The 17096-nt window shown below is 35.9% G+C and overlaps 1 protein-coding gene across 13 annotated transcripts in view; it reads left to right on the forward strand.

Moving 5' to 3' along the window:
• Positions 1 to 17096, forward strand: part of TRIP12 (thyroid hormone receptor interactor 12) — an 80682-nt gene that overhangs the window by 48417 nt on the left and 15169 nt on the right. For 8 of the 13 annotated variants that reach the window (XM_062583201.1, XM_062583208.1, XM_062583206.1 and 5 more), the window contains 21 exons: positions 1515 to 1550; positions 1634 to 1729; positions 2149 to 2241; positions 2380 to 2541; positions 4483 to 4551; positions 4673 to 4838; positions 5546 to 5663; positions 5798 to 5954; positions 6293 to 6446; positions 6973 to 7201; positions 7920 to 8038; positions 8697 to 8904; positions 10024 to 10124; positions 10261 to 10435; positions 10865 to 11006; positions 11928 to 12119; positions 12743 to 12894; positions 15018 to 15190; positions 15629 to 15702; positions 15804 to 16003; positions 16800 to 16927. In XM_062583201.1, coding sequence (XP_062439185.1) covers positions 1515 to 1550; positions 1634 to 1729; positions 2149 to 2241; positions 2380 to 2541; positions 4483 to 4551; positions 4673 to 4838; positions 5546 to 5663; positions 5798 to 5954; positions 6293 to 6446; positions 6973 to 7201; positions 7920 to 8038; positions 8697 to 8904; positions 10024 to 10124; positions 10261 to 10435; positions 10865 to 11006; positions 11928 to 12119; positions 12743 to 12894; positions 15018 to 15190; positions 15629 to 15702; positions 15804 to 16003; positions 16800 to 16927 — 2944 coding nt within the window. Of the gene's footprint in view, positions 1 to 1514; positions 1551 to 1633; positions 1730 to 2148; positions 2242 to 2379; positions 2542 to 4482; positions 4552 to 4672; positions 4839 to 5545; positions 5664 to 5797; positions 5955 to 6292; positions 6447 to 6972; positions 7202 to 7919; positions 8039 to 8696; positions 8905 to 10023; positions 10125 to 10260; positions 10436 to 10864; positions 11007 to 11927; positions 12120 to 12742; positions 12895 to 14991; positions 15191 to 15628; positions 15703 to 15803; positions 16004 to 16799; positions 16928 to 17096 lie in introns of those variants that run through there. The other 5 variants (XM_062583205.1, XM_062583210.1, XM_062583212.1 and 2 more) reach the window with 4 other exon arrangements.

A 17096-nucleotide genomic window follows, 5' to 3' on the forward strand; every position in this document is an offset into this window, starting at 1 on the left:
ATTCCAATCAGTATTTTGCTTAAATCAAATATTCTTAACTTCAAGAGGTATTTGTTAGTCCATTTGCTTGTAGCTGGAGGTAATATTGAGAGGAGCAATATATAAGATATTCTTTATTTCCTCTCTTTTTCAACATACAGTTCCTTTTTATGTGGAATTTTTAAAATGTCATAAGCTTTCATCTATTGAAGAAGAACTAATAATGTGAATGGGTATATAGAAAATATTGTGACTTCTGGTGCTCCTGCAAAAACACAGAAGAGGTCTGTTTCAATACCGTACAGAATGTGCTGTGTGATACTTAATGGCAAAAACACACCTGGCATCTGGTTTACGTTTTCTTCCACAGCTTTTGTGCTCTAGGGTCAGCAAATAGTATGTCTTTTCTTGCGCACAGTAATACATGATTTCCTGGCCTACTATTTAGAATCTGTAAATATATTTCTGTTTTATTTTTACCTAAATAAGTCAGATGCTACTGGGCCATGCTGGGGTGTGTGTTTGTATATCTGTGTAGAAATACTTGTTTATTTTTGATACCTATTTATTAGCACTGACCTAGCATAAATACTTTCAGTAGAACTAGTTCCTGTTCTCCTTTCTCACTTGTATAGTTTTCAGGCAATGGTTTCTGTGTGTGTTGTCAGTTATTCTTTAGAACAGAAAGACCCGGAACTTGGAGGTCCCATTAAAGAGCCCTCAGGCTGCACCTTAAAAGAGGCTGCTGGCCATTGAGTCTTTCTACTGTGGTAGGAATTGGTATATACCAATAAAACAGTCCTTACTATGTGTATTGTTAGTAGTTTCCCCTTTGAAGAACTTCAAATTTAAATTTTAATAAAAACTACAGTAAGTAGTCCAATATGAATAGAAGTAGGATTGCAAATTGAAAAAAACAAGCACCCTCCAAAAATAAATGAGGAGAAATTGCAGCTCACTGCATGTTTTGCTAGAACAGAAAAATGATGAATTCTGTAGCCTTTGTGATGGATTTAATCAATACAGTGACTTGGTTTAGTTCAATGTAATCTTCTGTATGTCTTTGGATACTGTGGTGAGAATAATGGAAGTGGCTTTATGAGAATATGAAAAATCCTACTTGGTAAACATATAACTGTCTGGATGGAAGAGGTTCTTGTAGCAATTGTGATTCAGAAGAATAATATGTAGAAGAATTTGTAACAGCCTTCTCCTGGGTTAATTTCTTTTAAAACATGATCATGCTTTTATGTTATTGCAGCATATAAACAATTGTTAAATACCTTCTTCTGACACACAGCCTATATACTATGTAATTTGAGTAATACTATGTGAATGGAGTGGTATAGTTAACAAATACATGTTTTAAAAAAAGTCTGGTTTTGAGGTCATACTTTGCTTGAAAAATAAGTAATTGCTCTCTTGAAAACGTTACTGAAGTTAATACTTAGTCAAAAGCTGCAGTAATGTTTGTACTTTATGCAAATAACTTGATACTTCGCTAAATTAAGGAATAACACTTTTCTTTCTAACAGATAACATTGCTGCAGATGGAGCACAATTTTGACATTGTAAGTGACTTACAGTATATAAAAAATTCATTGGAGGAGAGAAGTGTATTATCTGAACTTAAATCTCTCAATATATTTAATAGATGAACCATGCTTGTCGGGCCTTAACATACATGATGGAAGCACTTCCCAGATCATCTGCTGTAGTGGTGGATGCAATTCCTGTCTTTTTGGAAAAGGTAAAATGAATTGCAACTATGTGTGTGTATATATATATATTTAAATTTATATTTTATCTTCAAGATTATCCTCAGAATGGTGGCTTTTTCCATAGCCTACAAGATAATGCATAGTTCATGAGAAACTTTTAAAGATGAGTTTACTCCTTGTTCATCCTCTTACTGAAAAGCGCTGTTTGAATCATAGAAAACTTTGTCTGACTGGTGTTCCAAAAGGTAATGTATACAAACTGCACACTCTTGAACTAGCTACACAACTGATGCAACCAAAGTAGCATCAGTTTAAGGTTAGAAGTAGCAGTGCAGTTGCATTAGCATATGTCTTAGTACACTCTGACTGTCCTAGTGTTAATGAAGATTTCTTTTTTTTTTCAAAATGGTTTAGCAAATAAGCTACAAATTTTCCTGTTTTATTCTAGCTGCAAGTTATTCAGTGCATTGATGTGGCAGAGCAGGCACTGACAGCCCTGGAGATGTTATCACGCAGACATAGTAAAGCTATTCTGCAGGCAGTAAGTATAGAAGAAGAAAACATTTATATCTGTCAGACCTGTCTGATCTATAGTTTCTCTGAATTAAAATAAAGTTCTTAATTTTTATAATTTTGGCAGTACTGGGAACGAAAAGGTTTATCTGCTTATCTGTTATAGGGTGGGTTGGCAGACTGCTTGCTGTATCTGGAATTCTTCAGCATAAATGCACAGAGGAATGCACTAGCTATTGCTGCTAACTGCTGCCAGAGTATAACACCTGATGAGTTTCACTTTGTAGCAGATTCTTTGCCACTGCTTACACAAAGGTTAACCCACCAGGTAAGAGGCTTTTCTAAAACAGTAAGTCTTCACTTTGACCTAAAAGTAGTATAAGGTTACCTCCAGGTATCTTGTTATTGTGCATCACTTGCATTTGCCACTACAGTGAGCCATGTGGTAAATAGCTTAAAGTTTCTATGCTGTTAAGCCTTGGTATTCTGGTGTACATGCAGATTCCCTGTTTTTGTAAACATGCTTTATTCATGGCGCCCATGTTAATGTTGTGAAATGGGATAACTAATGTACTTGAATGTAAACTTGAATAATAGTGACTTTGTAGTCTTTACTTGCTACCCACCATTAGAAGAAATCTAATAGCATTGCTGTTCTTTTTTCTTAACAAATAAGTTACAAAGTTCTCCCCTACTCTAAACTAGGTAAAGCTTTTTCAGTGTCAGTTAAGCTTACATGTTTTTTGGGAACTGACCTTTTTTGGGGAGGGGGAGGAGGGTGTGCTGCTTCTTAGAAAGAAAGCTGCTGCTCTCACACGAAAATTTGAAATGTTGAATTCTAAGCTCTGGGGCTCTAAAGATCTGCCTATTCTGTTGTGCTTCTGTGCTCATAAATGAGCACTCATAATGACTATTGCACCAGAAGAGGTCCAGGTTTGGACATACTGCTTGTTTGGCAAATCCTTCTTAAAGAGAATCAATAAAGTGAGAAAAGAAAAATGTTTTTTTTTCCTTTAATGGATAAAACCAAATGAAAGTCTCCAGAGAAACTCTTTGTTTGTTCGTGTGATATTCTTACTTCTGCTAATGTTGTCTTGCTGAGAGACTGCTTAAGTCTTTGAAGCAACTTCACAGGAGTCAAATGTGTCAGCTTTAGATGATGCTTTGGAAAGAGTAGGGAGTGCTGTTCTCCATAGCAGTAGAGCAGGTACTGACTGCCCTCTGAAGAGAGGCTGTCCTACACAAAAGTAAGACTTCAAGAAACTTTAAGTGGAATTTTTCTGATTTAAAAAATAAATTGAATTAGCTCTTTTCAATTAATTTTTTTTAACTTGAGCTATTTTTAGAGCAGTCTTTGCTGTCTTGGTGTTACTGTCTCAGCTGTATTGCATGTGAAAAAGCATTGTTCACGTAGTCATTGTCTGTAGTTCTGTTTTTGCATGCTTCAGGACTTTGCAGCAATATCCAAATGCAGTGAGATGTACTATTTTGTATTTATTGTTGGATTGTTCAATTCTCTTTATGATAAAATAACCAGGTACCCTAAAGATAAGAATAGGTTTCTCTGACATGATGAAAAAGAGAGATTCTGATAGGCAAAACTGCTTAAAGCCTATCTAGGTTGGGGATGTTTCTTTCCTTCTGAAGAAGCAGCAGCAAACCTGAAGCAATATGTAAAGTCTGCAGTTCAGCTGGAAGCTGTAGATCGTGTCAGGGGTCCCTTCAGAGTTTGGATGAGGAATTACTTTGAAATGAAACAATAACCGTGAAGGTATCTCCAGTCACTTTGGCTTTGTACCTCCCTCCCTGTAGAATTCAAAAAGGATATTGGAGACCCATTCACTCATCTCTTACTTGATTGCTCTGGTGTTGCTTATTTCAGATTTCTGTGGAAGGAGGTTCTTTTTCTCCCTGGCTGTTTGCAGAAACATTGGATGCCAGTGTTTTTATGCTTGTTTCAGAAAATGAATCAGGAAGCATTCCTGTGTAGTTCAGGAGAAATCTCTTTACCCAAATTCCTGTAACAATGCATAGACTTGCTAGAGGAGACAAGCCTTTCTCCAGGCATTTCTTTCAGCTGAGGCATAAGATTGTCAAAATCTGTGACTTAGCACAGGTTCCAGAAATACCATTGTATTGGTATTTCTGAAATTTGGGATTATTTTGCCCAATAAATTATAAACTGTCTCCAGAGTACCTTTTGTGGATTTGGGTGTATACCAACATTATGAGCTTTTTAGGAGCTGAAACTTTTCCTTTTTTTTAATAGGATAAAAAGTCCGTTGAAAGCACTTGTCTCTGTTTTGCCCGGCTCGTGGACAACTTCCAGCATGAGGAGGTAAGCATGTGGGTGTTTTGAGGGTGGATTTTTGTTTCTTTCCTCCTTCCCTCCCTTTCTTTTAAGGGCTCATCTTTCAAAATTAGGCTAGCATTTTTAACTTGTCTTTTCTCTTTTAAAGAACTTGCTCCAGCAGGTTGCTTCCAAGGACTTGTTAACAAACATCCAGCAACTTTTGGTAGTGACTCCTCCTATCCTGAGCTCAGGAATGTTCATCATGGTGGTGCGCATGTTTTCCTTAATGTGCTCCAATTGTCCTACACTTGCAGTGCAGCTTATGAAGCAAAGTGAGTATTTGTTCATGCATGTTCTTGGGAGCCTCTCTTTAAGTTTGTATGTGCCTGTCATCAATATGGAACTTGGTGGACTTCATTGTATAGAGATAATGTTTTATTTTCATATTTTATTATGCTGCTTTGGGAATATAAAGTTTAGTTAACCTTGCTGTGAAAGTATTTTTCCTGGAGTTGTTTCTCTTCTTCCCCTCCTCTCTCCTTTTCTGGTCTCTGTCACTGGAGTGCTCATCTGATTTTGAGTCTGTTAGTCATACAGATTACTTCAATGCTAGTTAAATAGTCATCTTGTAATTTTTGCCAGGTGGGAGAAACATAGTTTAAGGACAGCTTCTAAGACAAAGCATAAAGGAAAGTGAATGTGCTGTTTAAGTATCTTGATTCTCACTCCTTTCTTTCTTTTCGTCTCCTAAATTTCAATTTGTTACTCCAGATATGTTCCACTACTATTCTTCCCTGCCCTTGGGTATTTACTGAGATTTACTACCCTTGGGTATTTACTGAGATTTTCTACCCTAATGTTCTTAGCAACAACAAAAAAAGACCTGGAAACACCTTTCTTAAAATGTCCAAAGAGATGGTTCTTGTCCTTTATTCTGTCTGTTTGTTCGGGGCAGTGCCTCTCTCTTCTTTGTAGCATCCGGCTCGAAATGGGGCCCATATTCTGATGCAGGCAATCTCATGAATAATGATTTTTGTAGATATTGCAGAAACGCTTCACTTCCTCCTTTGTGGAGCCTCAAATGGGAGTTGTCAAGAACAAATTGACCTTGTTCCACGAAGTCCTCAAGAACTTTATGAGCTTACTTCTCTTATTTGGTAAGTTATATAGATTCTGGGTCTGGCTAGTATGTTAACTCCATAAATTCTCTAAATTGAAGGCAAACAGTTTTCAGATCAGATTAACTTCAGCGTGTGTACTTCAAAATGCTGTTTTAATGTTTTTTTTCCAGTGAACTGATGCCTTGTCTGCCAAAAGAAGGAATCTTTGCTGTTGATACTATGCTAAAGAAAGGAAATGCACAAAATACTGATGGTGCAATATGGCAATGGCGAGATGACAGGGGTCTTTGGCATCCCTATAACAGGATTGATAGTCGAATAATAGAGGTAGTAGTTCCACATGTTTGTGTAGTGATGTTTTTTTTAACTGTGTGAAGTTGTACAGGGAACTGAGTGCTTTTTCTGATGTTTTGAAAATATGTTTATCAGCATTATTCTTCCCAATATGAAACACAGGAGTTTTTTAAACCTGCTGCTGTAATTCTGCACAATTTTGATATTCAGTAACAGGCAAACTGTTAGATGCTTAATCACCATTTTTACTGTATTTGTGTCGGTCTTGCTGTCCCCGTTGTCCCTTTCCCCATCTTCCTATGGCTTCCTATTTGTTAGGAATATCTTAAAGTGTTTTTTTTTTTTTTTTTTTTTCTTTTTCTTTTTCTTAGGCGGCTCATCAGGTTGGTGAGGATGAGATAAGCCTGTCTACACTTGGCCGTGTCTATACTATTGATTTTAATTCTATGCAGCAAATAAATGAGGATACTGGAACAGCACGTGCCATTCAGCGAAAACCAAACCCTTTAGCCAATACAAACACTAGTAAGTACAGCTTATGAGAGATGTCTGGCCTCTCTGGCTATTGCTGACTTACACTAGCATGCTCAGCAGTCTGCTTAGCGAGCAGGAATATGTTCCTTATTGTTTCTGTGGAACATCAGACTGTTCTGATTACTTGAATGAAGAAGACTGCAACAAAATTCAGACTGCTAAAATGTGTCCTTCTTAATGTGCAAGCTCTTCCTGGGAACTGAAAATACACAAATTTTGAAAGAGGGGGGAGGAGATTCTTGGCTTGGTGTTTTCTGAAACTTCTCTGTACAAAATCCTCTTAATAAGGATTAGAGAGAAAGCTAGTAGGCTGCTACTTGATAACAAACAGAAATGTGTAAGAAAACAGAAGAAATAAAACTTTGTCAATGAAAAAGAAAATTTGTAACTACCTACCTGTCAGTTTGACTTCTAGCTCTTAAACATGTATTTTCATTTGATGTGTAAACTAATTTAGCTTTTAAAAAAGCAGAGATGTAGAGAACTATGCAGTGATTTGGTGCATGATTTCTCACAGGTGGACATTCAGAACTGAAGAAGGATGATGCTCGAGCACAGCTAATGAAGGAGGACCCAGAGCTGGCTAAATCCTTTATCAAAACGTTATTTGGTGTTCTTTATGAAGTATATAGTTCTTCAGCTGGACCTGCTGTTAGACACAAGTGCCTTAGAGCAATTCTTAGGATAATTTATTTTGCTGATGCTGAACTTCTGAAGGATGTCCTGAAAAACCATGCTGTTTCAAGGTGAGTGTATTAGCAATCATGAAATGCAACATATTTTGAATTTGCAGCTACTTTTTTGAATCACTTTATAAGGAAAATATTCTGCTTTTTAATTCATATGTATGTGTTTGGTTGTTGAAGCTAAAGTTGCCTTTTTTCCAGGAATTTCTTGCAACTTAGTTTTTTGCAGTACCACCAGTCTAGGTTCTTACTAGAAAATCAAGTTAGCTAGATGGCCAGTAATGTCTAACACTACTGTTTGTTTTCCTAATTTCTAAAACTTGCCCATAAATTCCTTGGGAAGCAAGGTGACTTTTGGAATAATAAGATTCAAACAGTAACAGATTCTCAGGGCATTCAAATGGTAAGTGTAGTTCTACCCATGAAGCTTCCCGTATGTAATATAAGCTTAGGGCTTAGACAAAAGGATGCGAGTAGGAAGTAAACTAAATGTGTAGCTTTCAATAGGCAATACGAAGTTCTCTGACAGTACTTAATTTCAAGGAAGAAAACTTTCTACTCTCCTTCCTGCATTTCTATGGAAATACATGGTACAAGCAATTTAGATGAGAAACGGACTTTTTTCATCCCTTATTTTTATGACTTTTGCAAAAGCCCAATGAAATTTGATGGCTTTCAGTTGCCAATATTAGCAGTATATGCAAGATGAGCTAGCTTGATTTTAAAACAACAGCAAAAGTAAAACATAAATATAATTTTAACAAATTATCTGTTTTAGTCATATTGCCTCTATGCTGTCAAGTCAAGATCTTAAGATAGTAGTTGGAGCCCTTCAGATGGCGGAGATCTTAATGCAAAAGTTACCTGACATTTTTAGTGTTTACTTCAGAAGAGAAGGTAAATCATGCTTTTATTTCCCCCCCTTCCCTTTCCTATTAAGTTAATATTTTTCAGGTGGGGGGAAATGTGCTTTGTGCCCCTCCCCTTCATTTTAACACATTAGCATTGTTATTGCATGATAAGGGTAAACCTATGCATGCTATCCTCATATTCCTCGTATGACTGCAGAGGAGCTGGCCAAGACTCTAGAGGAGGGAAGCTTGTTTTTTCTGGATCTCAAAACAAGTTTGAACAGGCTTACTAGAAGCCAGTGAACTTACTTAGGCCAAAGAATGCTTGCTGAAATTACATTGGGTGTTTTTAATGAAGCAAACTAATGAATCTCTAGTAGAAAGTAGTAACTTGCTGCTCTGTGGTGTGTGTTTTTTTTTTTTTTTCTCTCTCTCTTTTTTCCTCTCACCTCTGCTGTTCCATCTGCTGTCATGGAGGTGTGTGTGGTTTCGTTTTGTGTTTTTTTTTTTTCTTTTTTTCCCCCTACTACTACTATGTGAATAATAGGTTAATTTACTCCAGAAAGAATTAAACTGCTTCTCAAACTTACTCAGTGTTAGTACCTGCGGCAGAGGAAGGATGTTGTGATACCCCAGAGGTTCTTATTTAAGATTCTTGTTTTAAAAGAAAAAAATGTTATTGTTAAGACTTCTCTTTTGTGAAGGGGTGATGCACCAAGTGAAAAACTTAGCAGAGTCTGAGGCTTTGCTGACAAGCCCACCAAAAGTATGCACTAACGGATCAGGGACACTGAGTACCACTACAACAATAAGCACTGGAACAGCCACTGCTGCCAGTAATGCAGCTGCAGATTTGGGCTCCCCCAGCTTACAACACAGCAGGGAAGATTCTCTGGATCTGAGTCCGCAGGGGTAAGTGCAATATTTATTGTGAACAAATGATTTCATTCTTAAGCAGTTGACCTCTCATTGATTCTAGTTGCCATTACAGTCAACAGACAAAATACTTTTTTAAGGAAACTGAAAATACTGGGCAAAAAGTCTTGACTGACTTGAGCTTCTGCAGAATCCAGTCCATTTTGCTGTGGTATTTTTGTTTTGAGGAACTAAAACAGTGGGTGTTGAAACTGTCGATTGATATTTTTTTTTTTGGGGGGGGGGGAGTTTTTATATAAAATGTTTAAAAAATGACTAATGACCTGGTAGTTACAATCTAACAATACAAAACAATCCATGCCACTTGGGAAGAGACCAGAGGATGCCATGAGCAAGAGCTGTAGTCCGATGTTTTACTCTCCTGAGGACAGTGGTTCTTCCAGAGAAATGGGACGTGGTAGCTATGGTGCATTATTCCTTTCTGCTGATTACTAGAAGGCAAAGTAGTTATGGTTAGATTGTTTTGTTGGGATGCAACCATTTTGAACACTTGTAGAATTCAGATCTCTTATAGAAATACATTACTGTTACTGTTGCTTTGTTTTGAGAGGAAAATATTTTTCTTAATATATTGGCATAATAAGGAAACTCACTTTGAAGTAGAACTGAAATATGTCAACTTGAGAAGTGTAGGGGTTGGTGAGTAGAAACTTAATTGTTTAAAAAGTACTTGATGTGTTTTAATAGGAGAGGCACGTCAACTATTTAGTGTCTTTTGGTTATACAGTAGTGATTTGTGTGTGTGGTTTTTTTTGTTTAAGAGCACTCAAATAAATGAATAGGCAGACAGTTATACATATAAAAACATGATAATTATGAGAAGCCTTTTTCAGTGACATTGCTGGCTGTACCTAGCTGTCCATGGAAAGATGACACTGGCAAGCAAAGCCCCTTCTTTCTGGATGGAGTAGACACTTTGTCTCTCCCATAAATGAGAGTGGGGCCTCCTCCCCCAGGGCAGAGCCCCTTCTTCCCTCCTTGCTATGGAAAGGAACCTTTTCTTCCTTTTTGAGCAGATAGCTGGCAGGCACATCTTAAAATGAGGAACGGGTATGCATGTTTATGAAACATCGCTTTATTTTTAAATTTGGACAGACGACTGAGTGATGTTCTAAAGAGAAAAAGACTGCCAAAACGAGGGCCAAGGAGGCCAAAGTATTCTCCTCCAAGAGATGATGATAAAGTAGACAATCAAGGTAAAGTATTTTTAAAATACTATCTAACTCTTTTAAAAAAAATTCAAAGTAGACTTACAAGGTGTCAGCAGTGCCAGCTTTAACAGACATGTTAATTCTAGGAAATTCTTTTAATTTTTGTCTTTGCTTCCTCCAGCGAAAAGCCCCACAACTACTCAATCTCCTAAATCTTCCTTCTTGGCAAGTTTAAATCCTAAAACATGGGGAAGATTAAGCACACAATCCAACAGTAATAATATTGAACCAGCACGAACAGCAGGAGTTAGTGGTCTTGCAAGGGCTGCTTCCAAGGATACCATTTCCAATAACAGGTACACACATACACAAAAAATTAAATTATTTATAGTATGAAGTTGACTTTGAGGTATGTCTGCTTTATGTGATAAGTCATCAGTTTATTAGGTAGCATGTATCAAAGACAACTAAGAGGTAAACAGTGTTTAACAAAGTAAACAACCTAGGAGAAAAGTGAGGAAATTAAGGTAGCTCTTAGTAGGAGGAAACTAAAAAGTAGATAGTAAGATGCTGGAAAACAGAGTAGGAAAAATAGTACAAGAAGAAATGAGTAGAAATAGATCTTTATTGAGAGTTTGAGTAAGAGGGAAGAGTTGCTGTCTGTGACTACTGTTAAACATGGGGGAAATGGTGCTCTCACTGTGTTTACTTGTACATTGGAGTATGCAGATGCTAAGTATGGCCAAATGCATTTTGTATGTATTTTTTTTTCTTTCCTTCTCCAGAGAAAAAATTAAGGGCTGGATTAAGGAGCAAGCCCATAAATTTGTAGAACGTTATTTTAGCTCTGAAAACATGGATGGAAGCAATCCTGCACTAAATGTATTACAGAGACTTTGCACTGCAACTGAACAACTCAACCTCCAGGTTAGAAATGAAAACATGTTTGGAGTAGGGAGGGGAAAGGAAGCAGTGAAAGTATTTGGGAAGGATATGGCTTTTCTTCTGGAGAAAAACTGGCCATTTTAGACAGTATGGCCAATACTAGAAGTGTAGATTTTGTTACCTCTAAATGTTTCTTAAATGGTCTTAAACTTGCAGTGATCTGTTTAGAATTAGTATATAAGCTCTTAAACACTTTTTCTCATAATGAGCATTAACAGTGGTATTTGTTTCCTAACACTGTGTCACAATGTGTCTCTTTCAGTGTCTTTTATTCTTTTAAAAATGCTTCAGTGAAGTGCTTGACTTTCTTCCTAGAGAAGAATGCAGATTGCAATCATAACTTCAGATGTGGGGGGGAAGGGTTGAATTTTGCTGAAAGGATAGAAGAAATGCGATTTGCTCAAATCTACTAGCATCTCGAGAATTAGAACCTTGCTTTAGCAAAAGGCTGCTGTGCTCTTTCTGTTGCCTTGCTTCTCTTCTTGACAGGTTACCTAAACCTTTAACTTCTGAACTGTTTAGCTATTTTAGTTATGGTCGGTCCTTTGATCTAAGGAAATACATATAGAAACCACACATCCTCTCTGCTACAAGGATGTCTTGTAAAATCTATACCAGTATGATTTTGTTTTCTTTTTTCATATTTCTATTTGGAGGTCATTTTTACTTTGCATGAGACAAAAAAAAAAAAAAAAAAAAAAAAAGAATCCAGTTTCTAAAAGGGGGAAAACTTAGATATAGCCTGTGATGCCCCCTCATTAAACAGAAAAACTGTTTATCTCAATTTTATTTACTTTGTCAGTCATTTCTTGTATTGAATTACTATACTCTTCTCCCTCTTCTATAGCTGTTTCTTAATACTGGGGTGTAGTAAAATAAAAATACTGCCAAAATATTTTTCAGGTGGATGGTGGAACAGAGTGCCTTGTAGAAATCCGTAGCATTGTCTCGGAGTCTGACGTCTCCTCATTTGAAATTCAGCATAGTGGGTTTGTGAAACAACTGCTGCTTTATTTAACATCTAAAAGTGAGAAAGATGCTGTAAGCAGAGATATCAGATTGAAAAGATTTCTTCATGTGTTTTTTTCTTCTCCAGTAAGTTTTACTGTCTTTTATTTTGGAATTCTTTAGTGGTCTTTGTTTCAAATTGTATATATTTGTCTATCTGAGATTCTGTGATGATCTTGACTTCTGAGGATGGAGAACATGATGAATGTTTTGCATATGGTTAGGATGTATAATAAAACATTTTCTTAAAAATCAGAAATTTGGAAATTGGAAACTTCTACTGTTGTGTCTAGTTTTTTCTAAAGTGGCTGACTGAGTCTTAAACAACTTTGAAGTTGTTCCTGACTTTATAAAGCTGATACAGAAAGAGTTTGGATAGTAATCTCTAGCTCCTTTTTTTTTTTTTTTTGTGCTAAATACTGCAAGAAACTAGATTGGCCAGTTTTTGAAAAAGGATTTTTAATGTGGAAGAAAATAAAGTAATTACAACTTCCATGAAGCTTACTCTTCGGTGAACATTTAAAATTGATGAGGCTATTAAATCTTAACTTTTCTTATGTATGTTCTAGTTGTCCTGATACTGCAGATACTTCAAGTCATAGCACTGATTTTAATTTCCTTTTTTCATTGTTCTTTTGAAACAAGTCATGGTGTAAATTCTTTAAGCTGGATTCATTAAAGCACATAATTGAGATTTAAACATATTTCAGCTTCCTGGAGAAGAACCCCTTGGAAGATTAGAGCCATTAGAAAATGCACCTTTGTTGGCATTAGTCCACAAAATGAACAACTGCCTCAGTCAGATGGAACAGTTTCCAGTCAAAGTACATGACTTCCCTAGTGGGAATGGAACAGGGAGCAGGTAAGGATTAATACTCAGGTAACAGTTTTGTTGGAAGCTTTTGTTTTATGCAACTTGTTCTGATGCTTGAAAGTTTCAAGAGATAACAGCCCTATAAATGAAAAAAACAATTATATAGTTGCTTTTATGGGTTTTCTTTTTTACAAATTTATTTATTTTTATTTAGAAGGTTAAATATTTAACTACATCCTTGCTTACCATCTTGAATTTTTCCCCCATATACTGGGGATGGAAGTATAATTTTAATTGCAATCTCTTTAGTTTAAACTAAGAACTTGAAATTTCTTCCTTGTCTCCATGTAACAAACACTGGAAAGAAATAAGCTGTTTATTGGTAGCTGAGACACTGATACTTTATTGGAGGATTGGGATGAGGGGAAATAAAGTCCTTAGTGCTATATTACAGTGCTGATCCTCATGATTGAGAGAAGTTCTGCTTTCTTGACTGATGATAGGTTCAGTGATAACTGTTGAATGCCTGGATAGTTTAAAAAAAAAAAAAAAAAAAATCTATAGACCTGCCCTATGTCCTAAAAATAAATTAAATTGAGAATCCAATTCTTCATATGCATTTATGTAACAACTGAGTGAATGATGACTTACTCTGATTCCTTTTCTGTGCTTTTCCTTAATACATCAGCACTATTTTTGACTCAACATATAGCAACTCTTCCTATTTTGGTATAAGATGCATATAAGTATTTCTTCATGCTGTTTAAAAGGAGAGCTTGATTATAGGCCTATCCATATGACTATAGGGAAATTAAAAGGGGAGGAGTTGTGAAAATCAGGTTTTAGAAATTACTGTTTACTTCATGTTAATGTATAGTGAATATTTTCAAGTTAAGGCTGTTTGAAAAGTTTAAAGCTGGTGGCATAAACTATTTTTTTTTTCTTTTAAAGAGAAAAAGGTCTATATTACATCTGGGCTCAAGTTTTGTGTATCAGACTCCCTAGTGTATTAACATTCTTGTCTAATAATGCGAAGTAGAAATTCCAGTTAAAACACTGCTTTTTTAGACTGTCTTTGACAAGGTTATGTTTTGGCTCTTGGAAGATAATGCAATGCATGTAGCTTAAATTTAAAGTTTGAAATGCTAAAAACTTCTGTCTCTATTTCAGGTAGTAAGATAGTGCAGATTTTTTGTCACCAACTGTGACAGAATATCCATTGTAGTAGATGTATAAAACCTCTCACTATAGCAGTAAGGTAACTTACACTGAAGTTTGGCACTTGATTTCTGCAAAACTATTAGAATCCATGGAAACAAATGCAATGTACAGATTTCTAACACTTGAAGGAATTAATGGTACTGGCTTTTGCTTATACTATGTGCTCTGTAATCTTATAATGCTTTCTAATATGTACTATTTGTGTAAAAAGCAGGATCATTACAGAAGTCAGTAGTTATAAAAAACCAAAATTTTGCTACATCTTTGAAGTCAGATTGGTGCAGCATTGTTTGACTGCTGGTCTAACTGTGGATTTTGTCAATGAGTGTTTTGAGGCATTAAAATGTGATAATCTTCGCTAGTACCTGGAGATTGAAGCAGTCCAAGATAAGAGGCTTGTGTATAAAAACAATTAGCTTAAGTATTGATAGTTTGAGATGGAACATGTATATAAACTATACTTGTTGGTAAGGAAAAAAAGGACAAGTAAGTATGTAGCTTTGTCCCTTTATGTCCTTATAAAAACAACATGAATGGATATTTGCATTTTTCCACTCCCAGTTCCTATCCTTATTGCACTAAAGGTAGAGCCAACTCTGAGGCAACATCAGTAGTGAACTGGTGATACTTTAACAACTTCAAACATAAAAGATGGTCAGTATAGGCTGTACTTCAATCAGATCTCTGACTAAACTTTCTCTTAATCCATTCAGCTTTCATTGGAAGTAAGATTTCATTCAATTTAGGTTCTGGTGTTCTTGTAGGATGAGCTTTTGAATATGTTTATCCAAATCTTAATAGCGTGTTTTTAGAGAGAGGGGCTAAGAAATCTTACTCTGAGCAATGCATACTCTCAAATGCATGCATAACCCTATTTTAATGCATTGTTTATGCATTGATGGTTATTAGATTTTCTTTGTGTAGCAACTTTTTTCACAAATTATTTTGAGTTTTTCTCTTAACAGAGGATCTCAAGCTTTAAAATTCTTCAACACACATCAATTAAAATGCCAACTGCAAAGACATCCAGACTGTGCTAATGTGAAACAGTGGAAGGGTGGACCTGTGAAGATTGATCCTCTGGCTTTGGTACAAGCCATTGAAAGATACCTTGTAGTTAGAGGTATTTATATCTTATGCAGTCACGTGTGTGTTTTGGTTCTTAACCAGAAAATTAGTGCTATCAATAGTACAGAGTCTGTAAAAACATGACAGGATTATACTGAATACAAATGTATGGTACCTAAAAATGTATCTAGTTCACAGAGAGGAAACTCAAGCTAAAAGGAAACTTGTAATTTTCTAGGATGCTTTTTCATGTCACAAGAAGATTAGTTTAAAGCCAATCTGATTGTCAATTTGATTATATTTGTTAGTATTTGATGTGGCATATTTGATGCCAGATGTTGATACTAAAACATATTCTAATATATCTGAACTTCTCATTTTTGAATTGATGTATTTTAGAAGTGAAATCACTTGAAGTTTACAAAAGTTACAGTACAAAGGTATTACTGCGCTTAATTTAAAAACATATAAGGATGCACTTCTCTCTCCTCAGGTTATGGCAGAGTTAGGGAAGATGATGAAGATAGTGATGATGATGGGTCAGATGAAGAAATAGATGAATCTTTGGTAAGCTTTTCATTGAGGGAGAGCAGTAGGGAGCAGTATGGGGAGAGCTTTAAAGAAAAGCTAACAAACCAGTTGTTAACATTGTTGTTTACTTTGTTCAGGCTGCTCAATTCTTAAATTCAGGTAATGTGAGACACAGACTACAATTTTACATTGGGGATCACTTGCTGCCATATAATATGACTGTGTATCAAGCAGTTAGGCAATACAGTTTACAAGCTGAGGAGGAGAGGGAGTCTACAGATGATGAAAGCAACCCACTGGGAAGAGCTGGGATCTGGACAAAAACACATACCATTTGGTAAGTTGGCTACAGAAAACAGAAGTTGATGACTAACTTTAAGCTCATACAACTAGAGATTTGGAGAAAACTTGAATATAGATTTTTTTTTTCTTTTTCTTTCCCCCTCCAAAACTGTGAAGCTTTGACTTTCCTGATGTGCTTGAGAGGGCTTAAACCATACTAAGCATTTATTGTCAGCTACAGATATTCCTTCTAGCTAATGTAAAGTTAGATTAGGTAGGTAACAAAGTTAGAGTAAAGCTGATGAACAAGAAATGAAGACCTAAAATAATAGCAGCTCAATGGAATTAAATTGTTCTCTAGCATTGGACAGCTAATTACAACCAATAGAGAATGTCTGCAGTCTACAATTAATGATGAACTCAATGCTGTTTTTTATAGTTAATTACTGTGCAGATAAATGTTATACCTTGGTTATATCTTACGTTTGTATGGCTGTAAGAGCAGTCTTGGCCTAAGACTGGCAAACATTTTAAGATTCAACTGTGTTTCTTATTACTGTTTGAATATTTTTCATTCAAAGCAGAAGTTCTTTGGGTTTTTTTTTTTTTTTTTAATGCCTTCTGCTTCTCCCATTTCATGGAGCTGGAGGATTCCCATTTTTCCCCCCCTATGTTTTATTTTTGAAGGGCTAGCTTTTCAAAGGCTGGATCATATCCAAATGCACTGTTCTTTTCTTTCTACTTTTAATGGCCATTCAAGTAAAATTCTGTTGATCAAAGAAGTAACACTTTAACAACGGGTTTTGTTTCCACGTGTTCTAATATTTCACGTGTATTTAATTTCTTTTTAGGTACAAACCTGTTCGAGAGGATGAAGATGGTAATAAGGACTGTGTTGGTGGTAAAAGAGGAAGAGCACAAACTGCTCCTACAAAAACCTCCCCTAGAAATTCTAAAAAGCATGATGAGTTGTGGCATGGTGAGTATGTTGCTGTAGTAGTATGTTAGAGTATTTGTGACATTTCTGAAAGTGTGAGGAGGAAGCGTGTTTGGAGACACCACAATAAACATTTCTTCTAAAATGTGCATAATGTAGGAAAAATAAATACATGTATATAAAAATTAAAAGTAAGGTACATGCTGTCTAC

This window comes from Rhea pennata, chromosome 9 (genome assembly GCF_028389875.1).
Source record: "Rhea pennata isolate bPtePen1 chromosome 9, bPtePen1.pri, whole genome shotgun sequence".
NCBI classification, from domain to species: domain Eukaryota; kingdom Metazoa; phylum Chordata; class Aves; order Rheiformes; family Rheidae; genus Rhea; species Rhea pennata.